Source organism: Tachyglossus aculeatus, chromosome 5 (assembly GCF_015852505.1).
Source record: "Tachyglossus aculeatus isolate mTacAcu1 chromosome 5, mTacAcu1.pri, whole genome shotgun sequence".
In the NCBI taxonomy this organism is placed as follows: domain Eukaryota; kingdom Metazoa; phylum Chordata; class Mammalia; order Monotremata; family Tachyglossidae; genus Tachyglossus; species Tachyglossus aculeatus.
In genome coordinates this window covers 91,189,140-91,207,395 of record NC_052070.1, presented here as the reverse complement: position 1 = coordinate 91,207,395, position 18,256 = coordinate 91,189,140, and the positions used below count along the sequence as shown (strand labels likewise).

The window sequence follows — 18,256 nt, the reverse complement described above, 5'->3', positions numbered from 1 at the left end:
TCCCTAAAATAGAAGAAATTTCCTCTGGGTAAAAAGACTTTAGAAATTACAAAACAAGGCTGATAGATGGTAACTATTGCGCTGAAAAAAGGAAAGAATTTGTAAAGTAATGTTTGCTGTAAAATTAACCTCTCTTTTTTAGATAACCATTTTTCTGAATTCCTAAAAATTAATAGGTAAACAGATATAATTATCAGAATACCATTATGATTATAATGATTATAATCTTATAATCTCCAGTAACTGTACAATTTCTAACCTCACCAATTCTGTATCTTATCCTTATATAGTTCATTTCAGAAGTGATCTGAAATACTTTTCACTTAATGGTGGTGTTTTAAAGAAGGGAAAATCCGGCTAGAGAGGAATAGGGTGTTGATGCATGGGGAGAGAGCAGAGTATGAAAAGTAAATGGACAAGGAGTTCCTTAGCCAATTATAGAGGTAAAAGGGCAAAGTGATATGGCTCAAAAGAGAGTCGGAGGACAGGGGCAGGGATTCAAAGCCAATAATAAGAGAAATGGTTTTTGTTAAGCATGTACTACGATCACAACGGTGTGATCAGAGGTATTCAATACACTGTCCTAGATCTAGCAGGGTTATTGTCTTCTCAGAATAATAATGATAATAATAGTGGTATGTGTTCAGTACTTGTCACATAGTATTGGGGTAGATATAAGATTATCTCCCCGAACAACAAGGGGTTTATAGTGGGAGGGAGAAATCGGTATCGAATCCCTGTTTTACAGATGAGGAAACTGGGGCACAGAGAAGTTAAGAAAGATTGCTATACTCCTGGCCATTTTGGCTACCCCAAATGGAAATCTCCCGTTGTTGGGTAGGGACAGTCTCTATATGTTGCCAATTTGTACTTCCCAAGCACTTAGTACAGTGCTCTGCACACAGTAAGCACTCAAATACGATTGAATGAATGAATGAAATTCTTCTATCTGACCACAGCCTCCTCAGTCGCTCTCTCCCGAATCTGTCCTTTCTCCCATAGAGACCTCTGTCTTTTGACCCCTCCAGTATTACACAGCCATTCTACCCCATTTCATTCATTGAATCATTTTTATTGAGAGCTACTGTTGCAAAGTACTGTAATTAGCGCTTAAGCATTTGGGTCTCCATACTCAAACTGTCTTCTCTTGACACACAAATCAACACACTCAACACCACCTTTTCCACTGAATTGAACTCCCATCCTCCCCTTTCCCTCTGCTGGTCTCATACCACTAACCAACAACTCTGGATCCACCTCCACAGTCCTCCTCTTCTGCTTCTGTGCTTGAGCTGAGGAGAGCTATTGAAGGAAATTCAGGCATCTCTCTGACCTTGTCCACCTAAAATTCATTCTTATATGCTTCAGTTTTGATGACAAAAATGAGATAAGTAATGTGAAAGTGTTTTCCAAAGAGTTTTAGAAAGCTCAGTATACAAATTCAAGGTATTATATCTCCCATGATTTTAATGAGTCGTGCTAATATTCTGCTTCAATCTGCCCAACAATGTTTCTCCTTCTGAATTCACTTCCATACCCACTGCCCCCACCAGCTGTTCCAGACATTTAATTCACTTCTCAAACCTCTTTTTCTCCCCACCCCCACCATTTTTTTCCCATGATGATCTGGCACATACTTCAAAGACAAAATTGGAACCATCGGGTATGAACTCCCTAAAATCTCCCCTGCTCTACTCCAGTTCACCTCTTCTTCTCTACACTCTTAGACTCTCCCTATATTCCCTGCAGTAACTCATTTTGCCGCCTCTGTGCTTCTGACCCCTTCACTTCCAACCTTTTTAAAACGCTCATCCCCTCCCTTCTTTCCTTCTTGACTGCCATCTTCAACTTCTCACTTCCCAACGGCTTCTTCCCCTCTGCTTTCAAACATGCTTATGTACCCCCCATCCTTAAAAAAACCCCTCCCTTCACCCCACGACTCCCTCCAGTTATCACCCATCTCCTACCATTTCTCTCCCAGCTTCTTGAGGGAGCTTTTTACAACCGTTGTTTCCACTTCCTCTCCTAATTCTCTCCTAGAGCCCCTCCAATCTGACTTTCCTCTCCTTCACTCCACAGAAACAATCCTCTTAAGGTAACCCAAATCTGACAGCCTGTAGTCCATCCTAATCCTATTAGACCTGTCCACTGCCTTTGACATTGTAAACCACCTTCTCCTTGGAACTTTATCCAACCTTGGATTTACTGACACTGTCCTCTCTTGGTTCTCCACCTATCCCTCTGACTGCTCCTTCTCAGTCTCTTTTTGCTGGTTCCTCCTCTGCCTCCCACCCTCTGACAACAGGGGGCCCTCAGGGCTCATTTCTAGGTCTCCTTTTATTCCCCCTCTACACCCACTCCCTTAGAGAACTCATTCCCTCTCATGGCTTCAATTATCATCTCTATGCAGATGATTCCCAAATCTACATCTCCAGCCCTGACCTTTCTCCTTCCCTGCAATTTTGCATTTCCTCCTGCCTTCAAGATATATCTATTTGGATGTCCTGCCAATACCTCAAATTAAACATGTGCCAAACTGAACCCCTTAGCTCTTAATCTTCCCACCCAACACCTGTTCTCCCCCTTTTTTCCCAACACTGTAGACAACACCACTATCCTCCATCTCATGAGCCCTTAACCTTTGCATTAACCTCGACTCATCTCTCATTGTACCCATATAGTCAATCTGTCATCAAATCCTTTCAGTTCTACCTTCATAACATTGCTAAAATCTGTCCTTTCCACTCCATCCAAACTGCTACTATGCTGATCCAAGCACTTATCCTATCCCACTTTGACTACTGAATCTGCCTCCTCTCTGACCTTCCAGCCCCCTGTCTCTCTCCACTCCATTCCATACTTCACTCTGCTGCACAGATCATTTAGCAACAAAAATGTTCAGTCCATGTCTTCCCCACTCCTCAGGAACCTCCAGCGGTTGCTCATCTACCTCCATATCAAGCAGAAACTTCTTACCATCGGCTTTATAGCACTCAATCATCTTGCTCCACCCTACCTCACCTCACTGACTTCCTACTACCGCTCAGTCCGCAAACTTCACTCCTCTATTGTCAACCTACGCACTCTGCCCCGATCTCTCCTATCTCATTGCCAACCCCTTTCCCACATCCTCTCCCTAGCCTGGACCTCTCCTTTCTTTATACACCAAGATCACCACTTTCTCCACCATTAAAGCATTATTTAGGCCACATATTCTCCGGGAGGCCTTACCTGAGTAAGCCTTCTTTTGCTTTGCTCATTCTCTCTTCTGCATTGTCTGTGCACTTGGATCTGAGACCTTTGGACATTTGATATTCACCTCACCCCCAACTCTACAGGACTTATGTACATATCTTTAAATTATATGTTGTAAATTAATTATTTATTCATATTCGCATCTGTCTCCCCTTCTAGGCTGTAAACCTGTTATGGGAAGGGAGTTTATCTGCTAATACTCTCCCAAGCTCTTAGTACAGTGTTCTGCACATAGTAAGTGCTCAGTAAATGCTCCAGTAAGTGCTGGAGAAGCAGCATGGCTCAGTGGAAAGAGCACGGGCTTGGGAGCCAGAGGTCATGGGTTCTAATTCCGGCTCCGCCATTTGTCAGCTGTGTGACTTTGGGCAAGTCACTTAACTTCTCTGGACCTCAGTTACCTCATCTGTAAAATGGGGATTAAGACTGTGAGCCCCACATGGGACAACCTGATCACCTTGTATCCCCCCAGCGCTTAGAACAGTGCTTTGCACATAGCTCTTAACAAATGCCATCATTATTATTATTATTATTATTATTATTATTAAATAACATTGATTTTTTTTGAAAGGTTTATGTACTAAATTCTCAGAACTCTATTTGCAGTGCTTTTGCATTTAGATTACTGAAACCAAATATGAGGAGTCTGTATTATTTTAGTTTGCTGTATAGTAATTTGAAGAGCCTTGGATGTGGTTTGAGATATTTGAAAAAATATGTAAAATAATTCCACTATTGCAGTATTTAGTCTAATACACTATATACTTATAAAAGTTTTCCATCATCATTAGTACTTATTGAGCACCTGTTAAGAGCATTAGAGCTGGGTTAGATGTTTGGGAGTATACATACAGTAGATGGTCCAGTCACACCCCTCAAAGATTTTGCAATCTAATCTAATCAGCACCTATGTGGTACATACTGACTAGCCAATTTTCAGTTTGGGGGACGTGGTTGAGGGTGACTCATCCCTGGGTTAAAACAGTACTCAGATGAATACCGAGCCTTCTGAAGCAAGGGCTGGGTGACCGACAGATCACTCTTTGAATCGAAACAGGAGATTTGTTTTTTGTTTAGTTTTTTTTTAATGGTATTGGTTAAGTGATTACCTTGTGCAAGGCACTGTACTAAGCATCTAGGTCAATACAAGCTATTCAGGGTGGACACAGTCCATATCCCACATGGGCTCACATTCTTAATCCCCATTTTACAGATGAGGTAACTAAGGCACAGAGAAATGAAGTGACTTTCCCAAGGTCGCACAGAAGACAAGCATCACCGCTGGGATTATAACCCAAATCTGAATTCCAGGTGCCCCTAGCCCCTTTCCACTAGGTCTCATTCCTTTTCTGGGTTGGAGGTGGAAGCAAGTCCTATTTCTTGAGAGTAACTCTGAAATCTAAAATGGGGGTGGGCTCCCAATAAGGATCCAGAACAAGTATATGGTATTAGTAATTGCCTTCCTCTAGTACCATCTTAAATCAATATCTTTTAACAGAAGAAACTTGCTGTTAACCATCAATTTAAAAATTAATTTTGGTCTCAGCTGCTTTTTAAATGTGGTTTTGACTGTTAAAAATTCACTTTCGTAGGTAATTCATCCACTGCCATCAGCCTTAATATTTCATGTTACGCCTTCCTAAAATACAGCCCTTTGAATTCACTCAACCTTCAGGTATTAGTCCTGGAAAAACATGACAGGGTGTGATAGTTGGCCACGTTTTTTATATATATACATACACACATATGTATGATGAATTTGTCAGAGATACATGTTTTGCTGTCTGTCTTCTAATGAATCACATTTCCTTTTGTGACAGAGCCTTACTGGAAGGAGAGAGCAACCCGGAGATACTAATATGGACCGAGCACATTCAAAATGTACCCCAAGGTAAACAACCTACAAATCAGCTAGTATTTCCATTAATGTTGTATAGTATTTTATGCTTTTCAGTTGGCATTATTTTGACAGGATTTTGAGAAAACAGAAAGTTGAGTTCAGTCAATCAACTGTCAGAATCACTTTCCAATATAATAGGTCTATGTGAATGGGGGAGTCTTCTTAATGAGAATTGTGGTCAAATCATACCTAAAGTTCCTAAAATGCAGTTTTAACATTGTTTTATCACATGGGTTGGACAATGGAAATTAATTAGCCTTCTAGAAGTGTGACAGGTCAGTTTATTCAGATTAGCACTTTACTGTGAATTCTGATTAGTTTGACTGCAACCTAAGAGAGTCCCTTCTAACTTGGTATGGTTTTCAACCTTTGGTAATTGAAGAAAATTAGAGCTTCTTCTTGTGAAATGGTTATCTGCCATAAGTGGTCATATTGCCCACAGTGGTAAAAATAACTAATTATATTTGTTTCTTAGTTGATCAAGATGCATCTAATGGCTTAATTTTGGGCAGGGCAGAGCGGGTGTGTATGTATGTGTACCAACTAATACAATGTAATAAATCCCAAAATAAAAGATTGGGGTGCATTAGTCATTAGAAATTTAATCTTAAATTATTTATAGGGGGTTGATCTGCCATCCACATTCATTTAACTATATCTGGATAGTCCAGGAACAAGCAGTGGGATGACAGGTGGGGATTTTGGTGTTTAGAGCATTGTTAATATATGTTGAATGCCTTCAGCATATCTGGATTTAATAGGACCAGATCTAAGCCTGATGATGGACTTGGAATCAGAAGATGAGGAAATTGTAAGATGGGTTTCTGTGGCAAATGCCCCTACTCTTGTTTTTCCCTTAAATTCATCTACAGGTCTGTTCAAAGGAAGGGCACCTCTGATCTGAATTGCTACAATTAAAAAAAAATAAAAAAGGGAAAAAAATGGCATTAGCCATTATATACTCATCTGAGGCCCTAATTCAGGGATAGTGTAGTTACGTATATGAAGGCATTTCTTTTGAGTGATAAAATTTGGGCTGAATAAGACCTGAGATTTGCTTTGTAGAGACGTACTGTCATCACGAACTACAGTCATTATTACCAAATACCCATAAATTAGTAATAGGAATTTATAAACATGAGTGCCCTTTATGTGTGATCTTGACAAATGTCTAGGTGCATACAGATTAAATTCCCCTCGCTTGCCTATCACTTCTCAGCAAATAGTCCCAAGGATGTAAAAATAAAACAGATTTCAGTCTTAATGAAAAGTTTTTTGGTTTTTTTGTACATAAATACTTTTTAAAATGGAAAAACTGTAAATGATGAAATAGGAAGCACCCAGGAAGCTTATAAACCCCCCATTCAGCTAGTGTTTAGAAAAGTTAATAACAAAACCTTTAAAAGAATGATTAGAAGAGCAAATTAATGTGTAATGTTTCCTTGAGGAGACATTCTGTATTATAAAATAAATTACTTGCTATGACTACAAAACTTTTCCCTTTGAAAGCAATTGGGCTAGCACTGAAATAGTATCAAAATTTCTTCAATTTTAGTATTTCACTATAATCTTTTGAATAATAATAATAATGGTACTTTTTAAGCACTTACTCTGTATTAAGTGCTGGGTTAGATACAAGATAATCAGGTCAAACACAGTCCCTATCCCACATGAGGCTCACAGGCTGAGTGGGAGGGATTACAATTTAATCCCCATTTTACAGGTTAAGAAACTGAGGCACAGAGAGGTGAAGTGACTTGCCCAAGGTCACACAGCAGGCAAATGGAGGAGCCAGGTTTAAAACCCAGGTTCTCTGACTCTCAGGTTCAGTCCTCTAGGTAAAAGGAAATATGGTTCTTTTTTCCCCAAAACAGCTGTTGGGTGATTACAGGAACCCCTTGCCATCCTTGTTTGCACTGCATTGTGGGTAAAGGATGATGGAGGAGTCATGGAATTATTAAAAACGGGGCCAATCTTGCAGTGCATCAAGATTTATAAAATGCTGCTAAGAAATCACTGTTTGGTACATTTATGATTAACCAAGTGGTATGTGAGAGCTTTTAAGTACCTTCTTCAGGAAAATAAATTCTAGTACTCCTAGTGATAAATTAACTTAGGTATTTACTCCCTAAAAGTTGCTCATCAAAAGTTAGTATTAACCTGGATCCGCTGCCTGAATCATTTTTCTGCAAAAACTGTTGAGTCCATGTTTTCCCAGTCCTTAATAACCTCCAGTTGTTGTCTACCTCCACATCAAACAGAAGCTCCTTATCATGTCTTTAAAGCACTCAATCACCTTGCCCCCTCTTACTGTACCTCGCTGATTTCCTCCTACAACCCAGTCCGCACGCACATTCTGCTTCTCTAATGCTAACCTATTCACTGTACCTCAGTTTTGCCTGTCTTGCTGCCGATCCCTCATTTACTTCCTGACTCTGGCCAAGAACTTCCTCTTTGTAGCTGATAAATGTTCACTCTCCCCTCCTTCAAAGCCTTGTTAAAAGCCCATCCCAAGAGGACTTCCCTGACTAAGCCTCATTTCCTCCTTTCCCACTCCCTCTGCATCACCCTTGCACTAGGATTTGCACCCTTTATCTACCCTCCCTCAGCCCCATTGTGCACATTCACATAATTTATTTATATTAATATCTTTCTCCCTTCTATAGACTGCATGCTTGCTGTGGGCAGAGAATATGTCTGCTATATCCTACTCTCCCAAGCAGTTAGTACAGTCTCTGCACACGAGTGCTCAATAAATACTATTAGCTATTACACTTTGCCTGATTCTTTACAGTATTAGCTTTACTAAATGTTGAAATGATTATTCATTGGTACATTTCTGATGCATAGAAACTTGTTACTGGTAAAGACACAAGAGTAGATATTCTTTTGATTGGTAAATAGTTTTTGGATGCATTATCTCCTGGTAAAATGGAAAATACTTGACTGTCCAAGGTTGAGACTGTGAAACAGAGTAGATGTGTTACTTGTTAAATGCTTACTGTATTCCAAGCCCTGTACTAAGTGCTGGTGTAGATATAGGATAATCAGGTCAGACACAGTCCATGTCCTACATGGGGCTCTCTTTCTAAGTAGGAAAGAGAGCAAGTATTTAGTCCCTACTTTATGAATGGGAAAACTGAGGCACAGAGCATTAAGTGACTTGGCCAAGATCACAGAGTAGGGCAGTAGTGGACTCGAGATTAGAAACCAGGTCCTCTGGTTCCCAGATTTGAGCTCTTTCTACTAGGCCTTGCCGCTTCTTGCTAGCATATTACACTCAGGAGCTAATGAGCATCTAATGTAGTATTTTAGAACTCAAACTTCGCCATTCATTATTACTAGTCACTAAGTATTGCATTGACTTCCAAGTTTCTGTTAAAATGGAGGATCAAACATTGAACATGCCTGCAGCAATTTTTAGACTTCTCAGCAATTGGTGTGCTTCAAAAATTAAGGACTTCAAAATTCACCCAAAGTGCAAGAATTTAATTTGTTCACTACAGATAAATAAAAATCAGAATAACCAAGTAAAATAAAATGTTATCATTAAAACACTCTTTATCTTTTGATAGTTGTATAATCTATTATATCCTTGGTAGATTTGTCATCACAAGCTTCCCTGTGTTGTGTATGATATCTTCATCAATGCTTTCCCAAGATATTTTGTTTGGTCCTTTTAGTCCAGTATTTTCGCATTTACCATTTATGTTAATAACATGATAATACTCAATGACAAATTATATAAATAAATCATATTCAATAGCATTAATATTCTATTCATAATAGAACAGTCCTTTTATATTTCAGTGGGCTTTTTAAAGAAAATTAGGACACTGAGAAAATTAGGACACTTGTAATTTTAATGCATTCTCTGTTAAATTTCTGCAGATTTCAGAAACAGATCTTATGATTACACAAAGTCGATATTACAAAAAGAAAATGAACGAAACATACTTCCAGGACAGAAAATACCTTCTGCAAATATAAATAGCTCAGCGCTGTATTCAGCTCGATCAGCATATTTTGGACCACAGACTACATCTACGAGAGAAGTTTTAAGAAAAGATTTGCTTGATTCAGGAGATTCTTCTTCAGCTACTATCAATCAGGAATGCTCAACTTCAAAAGATCACACAGTTTTCAGAACATTTTCTCCAACCTATGATCTTCTGAGAAAAACTGAATCTCAGCTCCAGTCATTTTCTGAACAACAGAAAAAAGACAGTACAAATATTGAGAGCTTAAATTTAGCCAGAGAATTAACTCTCAAAGCAAACCGAGAATCCAGAGATGATGTGAGGGTTCAGGTTTCTGACAATTCTAGTTCAAAAATGCTTTCTACTCAATTTCCAACTTCTGAACAAGATCTTAAACAAACAGAGTATACACAAAATATTGATGAAGTGCATTTGGCAGGAAAAGAGGAGTCGAAGGAAGATAAATCAACTAAAGTGGAAAGAAAGATTTTGTTAGAAGAAAAATACAACCAGGACATTCCATCCGAGGAAGAAAATATAAGAAAAACAGATAAAGCCAGAGATGAAAGAAGTGTTGTTTTGGGAAAGAATACTGATGATAAATCATCAACAGAGTACAGAAAACACGTAATAGAAACAACTATAAAAGATAAAGCAATCCAAGATGAGAAAAGATTTGCGTCAAAGGAAAAGGCTTCAGAGGAGAGAACCTTAAGATGGGAGAAATTGACTAAACTAGATAAAGAAACAAGAGAAAGAGAAACTATGCAGAGGAAAGAAAAGAGTAAAGAAAGTGAATCAACTAAAGAGAAACATGGGACATATGGAGACAACATAGAAATAGAAATACCCATAAGCTTTGAAGGGAAGATGCATGAAAAAGCCTCAAAGGAAAATGAAACAGAGTTATCACTGCAAAAGTCACCAACATCTCAAAGAAAGTACGATGATCTTGGCACTAACAAGAGTGCAGCGCATTTTGAATCTGGTGCTAGTGAGAAAGATCTGAAATTCAAGGAGGAAACCAGAGACTCCAGCACCTCCAAAATGGATTCCTCAACGACAGAAACTATAGCAGAAAATATTGTTGCCAGTGTTCTTCAGCGGTTTGTACAGCCTTCTGACTCAACAACTTCAGCAGGAACATTTCCAGATACAGAAATTACTTATGTGGAAAGGAAGGAATTTCCTGGTAAAGACAAGGCAAAGACTGAGATTATTGTGGAATCTAAGGTGCTTGAAGATATAGATATTTCCGATGAAGACAGCCTAAAGCATCTTCTAAGCCAAGATATTAAGGAACTTGATATTCAAGGGAAATCAACAGAAACAATGATAGAAGAGATAATAAATCTGTGCCCAAAAGGGAAAGATGGGAAGGGAAAAATAGTTAACGTTGAAATAGTTGAGGAGCCCCTTGGGTATGTCTGTGATGAGAAGACTGAGCTAACACCCTTTGAAGTAGAGGAAGTGGATGATTCTTCTCCAGTTATTGAAAGACATTGTGACGTTGAAGAAGGCAGTGAAGAAGCAAGTACCTTTTCAGCTAATAAGCTGAAAAAGACAACCCTGGCACATCAGAACGTAACTCATGTTGAAGAGGTAACTGAGGCAGGTGACTCCGAGAGTGAACAGAGATACTTTGTGTCTACTCCGGAAGAATACCCTTTGACTCATGAGAGAGATGAAGGCTCAGTTTATGGGCAGATTCACATCGAAGAAGAATCAACCATCAAATATTCTTGGCAAGATGAATTTTCCCAAAGTGCACAGACTAGGAGAAAGAAAGACCGATTTCCTGGAGAGGAAATTATAAGCTCATCAGACCTTAATTATGCAATGTCAGAGGAAGGCATAGGCTCTTATCACTCAAAAGAGGAAGACTTGAAAGGTGATTCCATACACTCTGAGTCCCTTGTCATTGAAAAAGAAATTAAAATATCCCCTGAGTTCCAGACATCAATAAAGGGACTCCTCAGCAAGGACCCCAAACATCAGTTGGTGGAAGCAATAGAGAAGCTGGAAGGGAGCCTGCCAGAGAGCATAAGAGAGGAGCTGTCTGTCCTGACCAAGGAGAGGCAAGGGGACATGGCAGTTGACATCAAAAAAGTTGAACAAACCACTGAAGGTGGTTCAGTGACAATTGTAGCTGAAGTCAATCTGTCTCAAACTGTGGATGCTGACCAGCTCAATATTGAGCAGCTCAGTAAAGATGAAGTAAGCAAATCAGAGAAAACATTACGCTCCACAGATACTTTTGGGGCACAAGATAGCCGGGAATCTGAAAACTTTGATCATCCAGATGGTCATGACAGTTACAGCTTTAGTAGTGAACCTAGGCGCTGGGCTAGCCGAGAAATTGACAGCTCCTCTAGAGAGGAAGAAGATGGCGGGGCAGAGCAATACATCACTGAAAAAATTGCCTGCCAGGGTCCAGTTTCTGCAACGGTGGAAGTTAGCAGCCCAAGAGGTTTCGAACAAGTCCAGGTGTTGGAAGACGTGAACCAACCTGTCAGGCACATACAAATAGGCCCCACTGAAATTCAGAGGACAGAGCATATCCTCTATGGAGGGGCTGAGGTAAGTGGGGAAGGAGTAGACCTCAGTCAGAAAGAGGACTCAGTTAGTATGGGTAGTTCCGTGAGGCATTTTCAGCTGGGTCCTAATACGAGCCAAATGGCCAAAGAGATCATTTTCAGAGGGCCTGCTTCTGCAACACAGGAAGTGGGTGGCAGTGAAGACCTGGGACAGGGAGAGAGTTCCAGGAGGCACATCACATTAGGGTCCAAACAACTTCATGCCAACAGAGAAATCATTGTTCATGGGTCCATTTCTGAGTCTGGGCAAGGGGAAGACTATTCTCAGGACAAAGGGTCAGTTGACACCCAGACCTCCAAAAGATATTTTAAGCTAGACCCCAAAGAAACATATGCAGAGCAAGTCATTTTCAGGGGCCCTTTTTCCGACGTAAAGGAATTCAATGTCAGAGGAGACACCTCTTCTACAGAAGGGTCATTGAATAACAATACAGCAATCAGGCACATCAAAATTGGGTCTCGAGAATTTCAGACTGAACAAATCATTTTCCATGGGCCTGTTTCTCATCATGTGGAATTTAGTGACTCCGGAAACACTTTTCAACCAGAGGGCTCATTAGACACAAATAGGTACCTTCAGAGTGGTGGGCTAGATCAAAAAGAGTTTACCACGAATGGGCAAATTGTCTACCAGGGGGCTATTTCTGAATCTACATGGGAGAGGCATGCAGAGGATATGCCAGGAACAGGAGAAGCAACAGATGCTAGCAGGTCCATCAGGCACATTAAGTTAAGCCCCACAGAAACCCAAACCACTGAACAAATTGTCTTCTGTGGACCTATTTCTAAAGCTTCTCCATCTGTTGGCTCAGATGATGTGTCTGAGCTAGAAGGGGTAACAGATAGCAGCAGATCAATTAGGAACATTAAACTGGGGTCCAAAGAAACTTCATTTACCTTTCAGATGGATGTATCTGACTTGGAGATGCCATCCAGCACTACTAGAAGTATGCAGGAAGCTACCATCATCCTTCCTCAAAGGAAGGAAATGAATGTGCTCTTTGGATCGGATGATTGGAAAGGCATTGAAAGTCAGTCGGGAGTAGAAGAAGGTGTGGGGTTTAACGAGTCTATTGGTGGAAAAAAATGGGCTCCAGGGGAAGGTGTTGTGGAGAAGTCCTCATTTGAAAAAACCGTGGAGCTGCAAAGAATGGTAGACCAAAGGTCAGTGATTTCAGATGAAAAGAAAATTGCTGTCCTCTACCTAGACAAGGAACAGGAGGAGGAGGAGGAGGATAATGATGGACGTTGGTTTTGAAAAGAATGTTTTAATCACATCCTGCATAGCCGCTTTTCATCACTCGGTCATTTTGATTCTGCCTCATCATTTGGGTGGATGAATGCTAATTCTGAAACTGTTATAGCCTTTTTTTTTTTCGTGCTTAAGCTGCTTCAGAAGGAAAGTTCCAGCAAAGTGAATGGACTTCATAGCTCCCTCTCCGTAAGCAATAGATTACTTCAGTCTTTGGGATTTTTTTTACAGTTCTGATCTTCATTTTGTGAATGGAATTTAACAAATGACTCTTTGATCTTCAAGTTGGTGTCAGTGTTTGGAAACTCTTTTTTCTCATTTTTCCTCCTGAGCCTACAAATGCCATAATTTCTACTAACTTTGAAAGCTTTTATAATAATGTAAATGATCCATAATAACTATAGTTAGATTTTAAAGTAATTACATTTGCATGAGGTAGTATTAAGTGATACACACTAAAGTTTAAGAAAAGTCACATCCAAATTATTGGAGAACCAAATATATATAAGAATATTGAAGCTATTTTCAAATCTCTTACACTCATAGCTATCATATAAAAGATTATTAACTATTAACATTTCAGATTTTACAGGAGAAAGTTTAGAATCCTGAAAACAGCCTTGAAATAATAGATTTCAGTGTCTTTAAAACAGTCACTGTATATAAAGAGATTGATTACATAGGCCATTGTAATATTTATAGGCTTTTAATGGATTGAAAAATGTGCATATGAGAGAATCAGTCTTACTATTGTGGCACACTGTATAACTGCATCAGAGATATAACAAACTATAAAAGCAACAGGAATGTAGTTCATTTTTTTTGCCTTGAGTACTTCTAACCTAGCACTTTAACATGAAATGTGTTCGAATCATGTCATTATATAACATTCTCATCCCTTAAAAATCACCTTTGAGCCTAGTGTCCCTATTTCTCTAAAATAACGGGTAAGCTGATGAGTCATGGAAAAGGTAAAGAGCTCTAATTAGGCCTTTTTCAACACTCTGTAGTCCAAATTGTTTTTGTTAAGATGAACAGTTGTCATACAATACTAGGATTTTCCATTTTGGGAAAATAATATAATTGTTCATTCATTCATTCAATCATATTTATTGAGCGCTTACTGTGTGCAGAGCACTGTACTAAGCACTTGGGAAGTACAAGTTGGCAACATATAGAGACAGTCCCTACCCAACAGTGGGCTCAATTGTTTTGGGGGGAATAAAAGTAAATGGTTCATCCCAAAAGAACATATAAAATTATATTAAGAATGAGAAGTTTACATTCCAATATATTGCATAATCCTAGGATCTCCTGCAATTATCAGTCACCCCTCTAAAAATATTTATTCCTTTTTGAACAGTAGAATTGAGGCACAACAAATTTGGCTAAATATATATATATATTTTTTGAGTGTTGCTGTTTTAAGAAAGTGCGGGATGTTGTGACCTTGCAAGAGAAGCCACTTAGATATTATGGATTAAAAGTGAATTTTTAAATTGCCTTCTGTTTTTCTAAGTGTTGCATATAAATTAAGTAGACACGATTTTAGGTGCAGAAATCATAAAAACCCTTTTTTTCTTATAGATTTTTGGTCTTCGTTTTTAATGAATGAGAGACCTTGAGATCTTTCTGCCTGTTCATAATCTATGCAACTTTTAAAAAACTTTACTGTTTAACATATTTACATGTTTGTGTGTGTCTGTGTGTTAACTCCTTGAATATACTAATAAATTAGTCCTTATTGACTAATCATGGTGCGGGCATGATTAAGAAGAATCTGTTACATGTGCTCACCTAACCAACCTAACTTTTGCTCCAGAGAAAAATAGCAAATAATGAATTATTTCTATGCTAAGCAAAGAATCCTTAAGCTTACAGAATACCCTTTGGGATTTTTTCTTAAATGACATTTTCAAAGCATTGTAACAAATGAGCGTTTAGTTTTGTTACACCTTCTGAATATATATAATTTTCAAGTAAACTCTTAAGATTAGCTGATGAGCATTGGCCTATAGGTACAAAATATAAACCTCAGTGTATATTAGTAAATTTTTGTTATAGATAAACTAATGCCTAGTTGGGAGGGACAGAGAGAAAGAGACAGACACTGAATGAGACACAGCATTAGTCCTCAATTTTGAAGATAATGCCAATGGCAGTAAGATCCAAATTTGCATGTGTAGGTGTGGCTAAAAATACTATGTATGACCAACAGCTCATTTTTCTCTTTGCATGCCAAGATTTATCCTTTTCTGTGGTGACATGTTTGCTATTTGCAATGCTCATTGTTTTTAAATTTACCTCTTGAAATCCCATTTCTTTTTGAGGAGAGCAGACTTTCTCTAGTTGACAAATGCCAGGCTGATCTTTTTCCTGCAGTTCTGTGTTGTTTGATAGCAATGCTTTCCTTTTTTAAAGATATTTGGTTTTTTTCCCCTGCTTGGTATATCCCATTTTGGCTCGCCATTCAGCAATGCTTGTGGCTTTCCACTGGGTTGTAATAAGCATTGTCTCAGAGTGACTGTGACGCAGAACTTCACTGTTCGTGATTCTTCTGTCTTGACACCTGGAGTTCAGTATGGCTCTTAGATTACTCGCTTAAAAGTGTTTGGAAAGTCCGGCGAGCCTCTTGGACTAAATTACTCTGTATTCGGCTACATAAAACTTCTGTAGAATCCCTATAGAACCTCTTTAGCTCTATTCTACCCAAGAGACCTCATTTTAAAACTTATTTTTATTATTATTATTATGATATTGAGCACTTTGTGCAAAGCAGTATATTAAACATGGAGGTGAGAACAAGATGATCAGAAAGAGTCCCTTAGGGGAATAAAGGTAAGAGAAACAATAATTACAAATAATTATAACAGTAATGTAACAGTCCAAAATATTAAAATAAGTAGATGAATAATTATTAGTGGGGGACCGTCCTCAGGCTCCTCACCCTCTTAGCAACAGTCATTCTTCAGATTACGATTTCAGGAAAGGGAAAAAGCAGTAGGAATGCGTAAATCCTGACTAGGTGGCAGAGAGGGTAAGAGGAAGTATATATTGACACTAAGAAAAAAGGACTTTTTTCATTAGCTGTTGCCTAAGAAAAAGCTTTATAAAGATTTTCATATTGCTACTATGTGCTTAAAATAATATACTAAGGATTATCATATTTTTCTGATATTATTCAGTGTTAGGGTTAATAACCTGTAAGGGAAATTCTTTAGTACTTAGACTTTATCTCAGTGCCGTTAACTACCTGTTAAGAATTCCAAAGAATGTTATAAGAAGTGAATTTGGAAAAGCCTGAAATTCTGTGACTATATATAGCTTTTCAAAGAAAATATGAATACCTCAAGATATGTAGAAAGAAGGACATTGTACAAGCCTTTAAAAGGCCAGAAGTGGCATAATCCCAACAAATACCCATAATTACAGTACAAATCAGTGTTTTGGATGTTCTTTAGGTGATAAAGATCATCAGCTGTCATGGGAGTACGAGCCCATGAGGTCTTTCTGTAGCTCTCAAAACTTTGCCACTTGACAATTCTCTCAGCTGCTAAAACTAAGTAGAGAGTGAAGGCAGGGCAGGTAATTGAAATGCTGGGCATATTGAAGAGAGTATATCCTATATCTATATCATCATCCTTTCTAACATTGCTAAGTTGCCTTGGGGATCTGGAACCCTGTTCGCTAATCCCATCTTTAGAGAAGGAGCAGAAGGGGCAGAGAAGGAGAGTGATTCAGTGTGGGGAATAGAGAGGAGTCAGAAACGGGACAACTTTCCCTCACCATACACCTCATGTTAGGGTCCTGCTATCTCAAAATCAAAATTCATATCGGCTTTTTAACATGAAAAATAGATTTAAAGGCAGAATTAGGTAATCATGGTTTAACTCTCTTGATGTTAGTTTCAGAAGGGTCCAGGAAGAAAGTGATTTATGAATTTCAAATTCATAAATAATTTCTGAATGGGAACCAATATTGGTGGGGTATTTTTCAGTGACTTTTAAAAGAAAACAACAAAACTAAAACAAAATATAAGTATTCCTGAAAACAACTCTACCAAACAGAAAAACCTTAAACTATGTCATTTTCCAGGTCCTTCTGCCAAAACTCAATTTCCTGTCATCAGGAATGTCTGGTATTATGCTCTTCTGGTCCCAGTGCACTCTTCTCTTTTTAGGACCACTGCCAGAATTGAATGAAATGTTGAGTTGATCATACAGGTAGCCTAGGCGCAATAGTAATAATTATGGTATTTTGTTATGTATCAAGCACTGTTCTTAGCATTGGGATAGATACAAGCCCTGTCCCACATGGGGCTTAGTCTGGGAGAATATATGTCTTCAAATGAGTGCTTAGTACAGTGCCTGGCACACAGTAAGCACCTAAAAAAGACCATAATAATAATCTAGGTAGCTTGTATGAAAGCAGGATTTTTTTTTTTTTTTTTGGCCTGAGTCATTGGGAGGATTTGCCTCAATTTTTTATGTGGCCAGCTGGGAAGCAGCCTTTGCCTGTTTTAACTTAGAATGAGGACAGGACTTATATAGTTGAGATGCCACCCATGCCAGCAATGTACTGCGTTCCAGATCTTCTGAGGGGCCCCTGAGCCCTAGTGAAGGTTGAGAGAGCCACCCACACAGGAGGTAATCTAAATTTCTAAGCACCCAGGGATTTATTATGCATCCACATTACTATGGAAAGTGAGATCAGTGGAACAGATGGCTGGTCACCCAACCATCTATTCACCCGATATGCCTCTTCTGATGTACGAGCAAATGGATTTTGGTATCCTTGTCCATGTCCAATGTCTGGGCAGTATGTGGTTAATGAGATTGTACACATTTGCTGTTTTGTTTGAGTAAACACTCCTGTTCCATAGGAAAAATAAAATCACTAGTGTGCAGTTTTATAGCTTTTCGTTGTGAACACTCCACTAAATGCTCCTAGGAGTGGCAATGAGTCAGTTGCAGAGGTATCAAAATATTGGAAACATGGCTACATTTTTGAACACTCTGAGTAAAGACTGTTTACACTGCTAATTTCAATGCAAGATGAAATTTGATTAGGTAGATGGGGAATATTTTTTGGGAAGAATTTAGTAAGATGATGAGTGCAATAGAAGCACTGTTACCCCCTTATTCAGATCTGCAGAATATACATTTCATGGAGTTTGAAAATAACTGAAGTGGGAGAGGAATGTTTTGGACAGGAGTGGGGGGATGACAGATGGGAGTTTACTATTGGAGGATTTAAAACTAGAAATGTGGAAAAA

The 18,256-nt window shown here is 38.8% G+C and overlaps 1 protein-coding gene across 1 annotated transcript in view; it reads left to right on the top strand.

Moving 5' to 3' along the window:
• Positions 1-15,875, top strand: part of SYNM (synemin) — a 42,995-nt gene extending 27,120 nt beyond the window's left edge. Inside the window, exons 3-4 of the mRNA XM_038746166.1 lie at positions 5,073-5,143; positions 9,044-15,875. Coding sequence (XP_038602094.1) covers positions 5,073-5,143; positions 9,044-12,987 — 4,015 coding nt within the window. The 3' untranslated portion in view covers positions 12,988-15,875. The remainder of the gene's footprint in view (positions 1-5,072; positions 5,144-9,043) is intronic.
• The last annotated feature ends 2,381 nt before the right edge of the window (positions 15,876-18,256 follow it).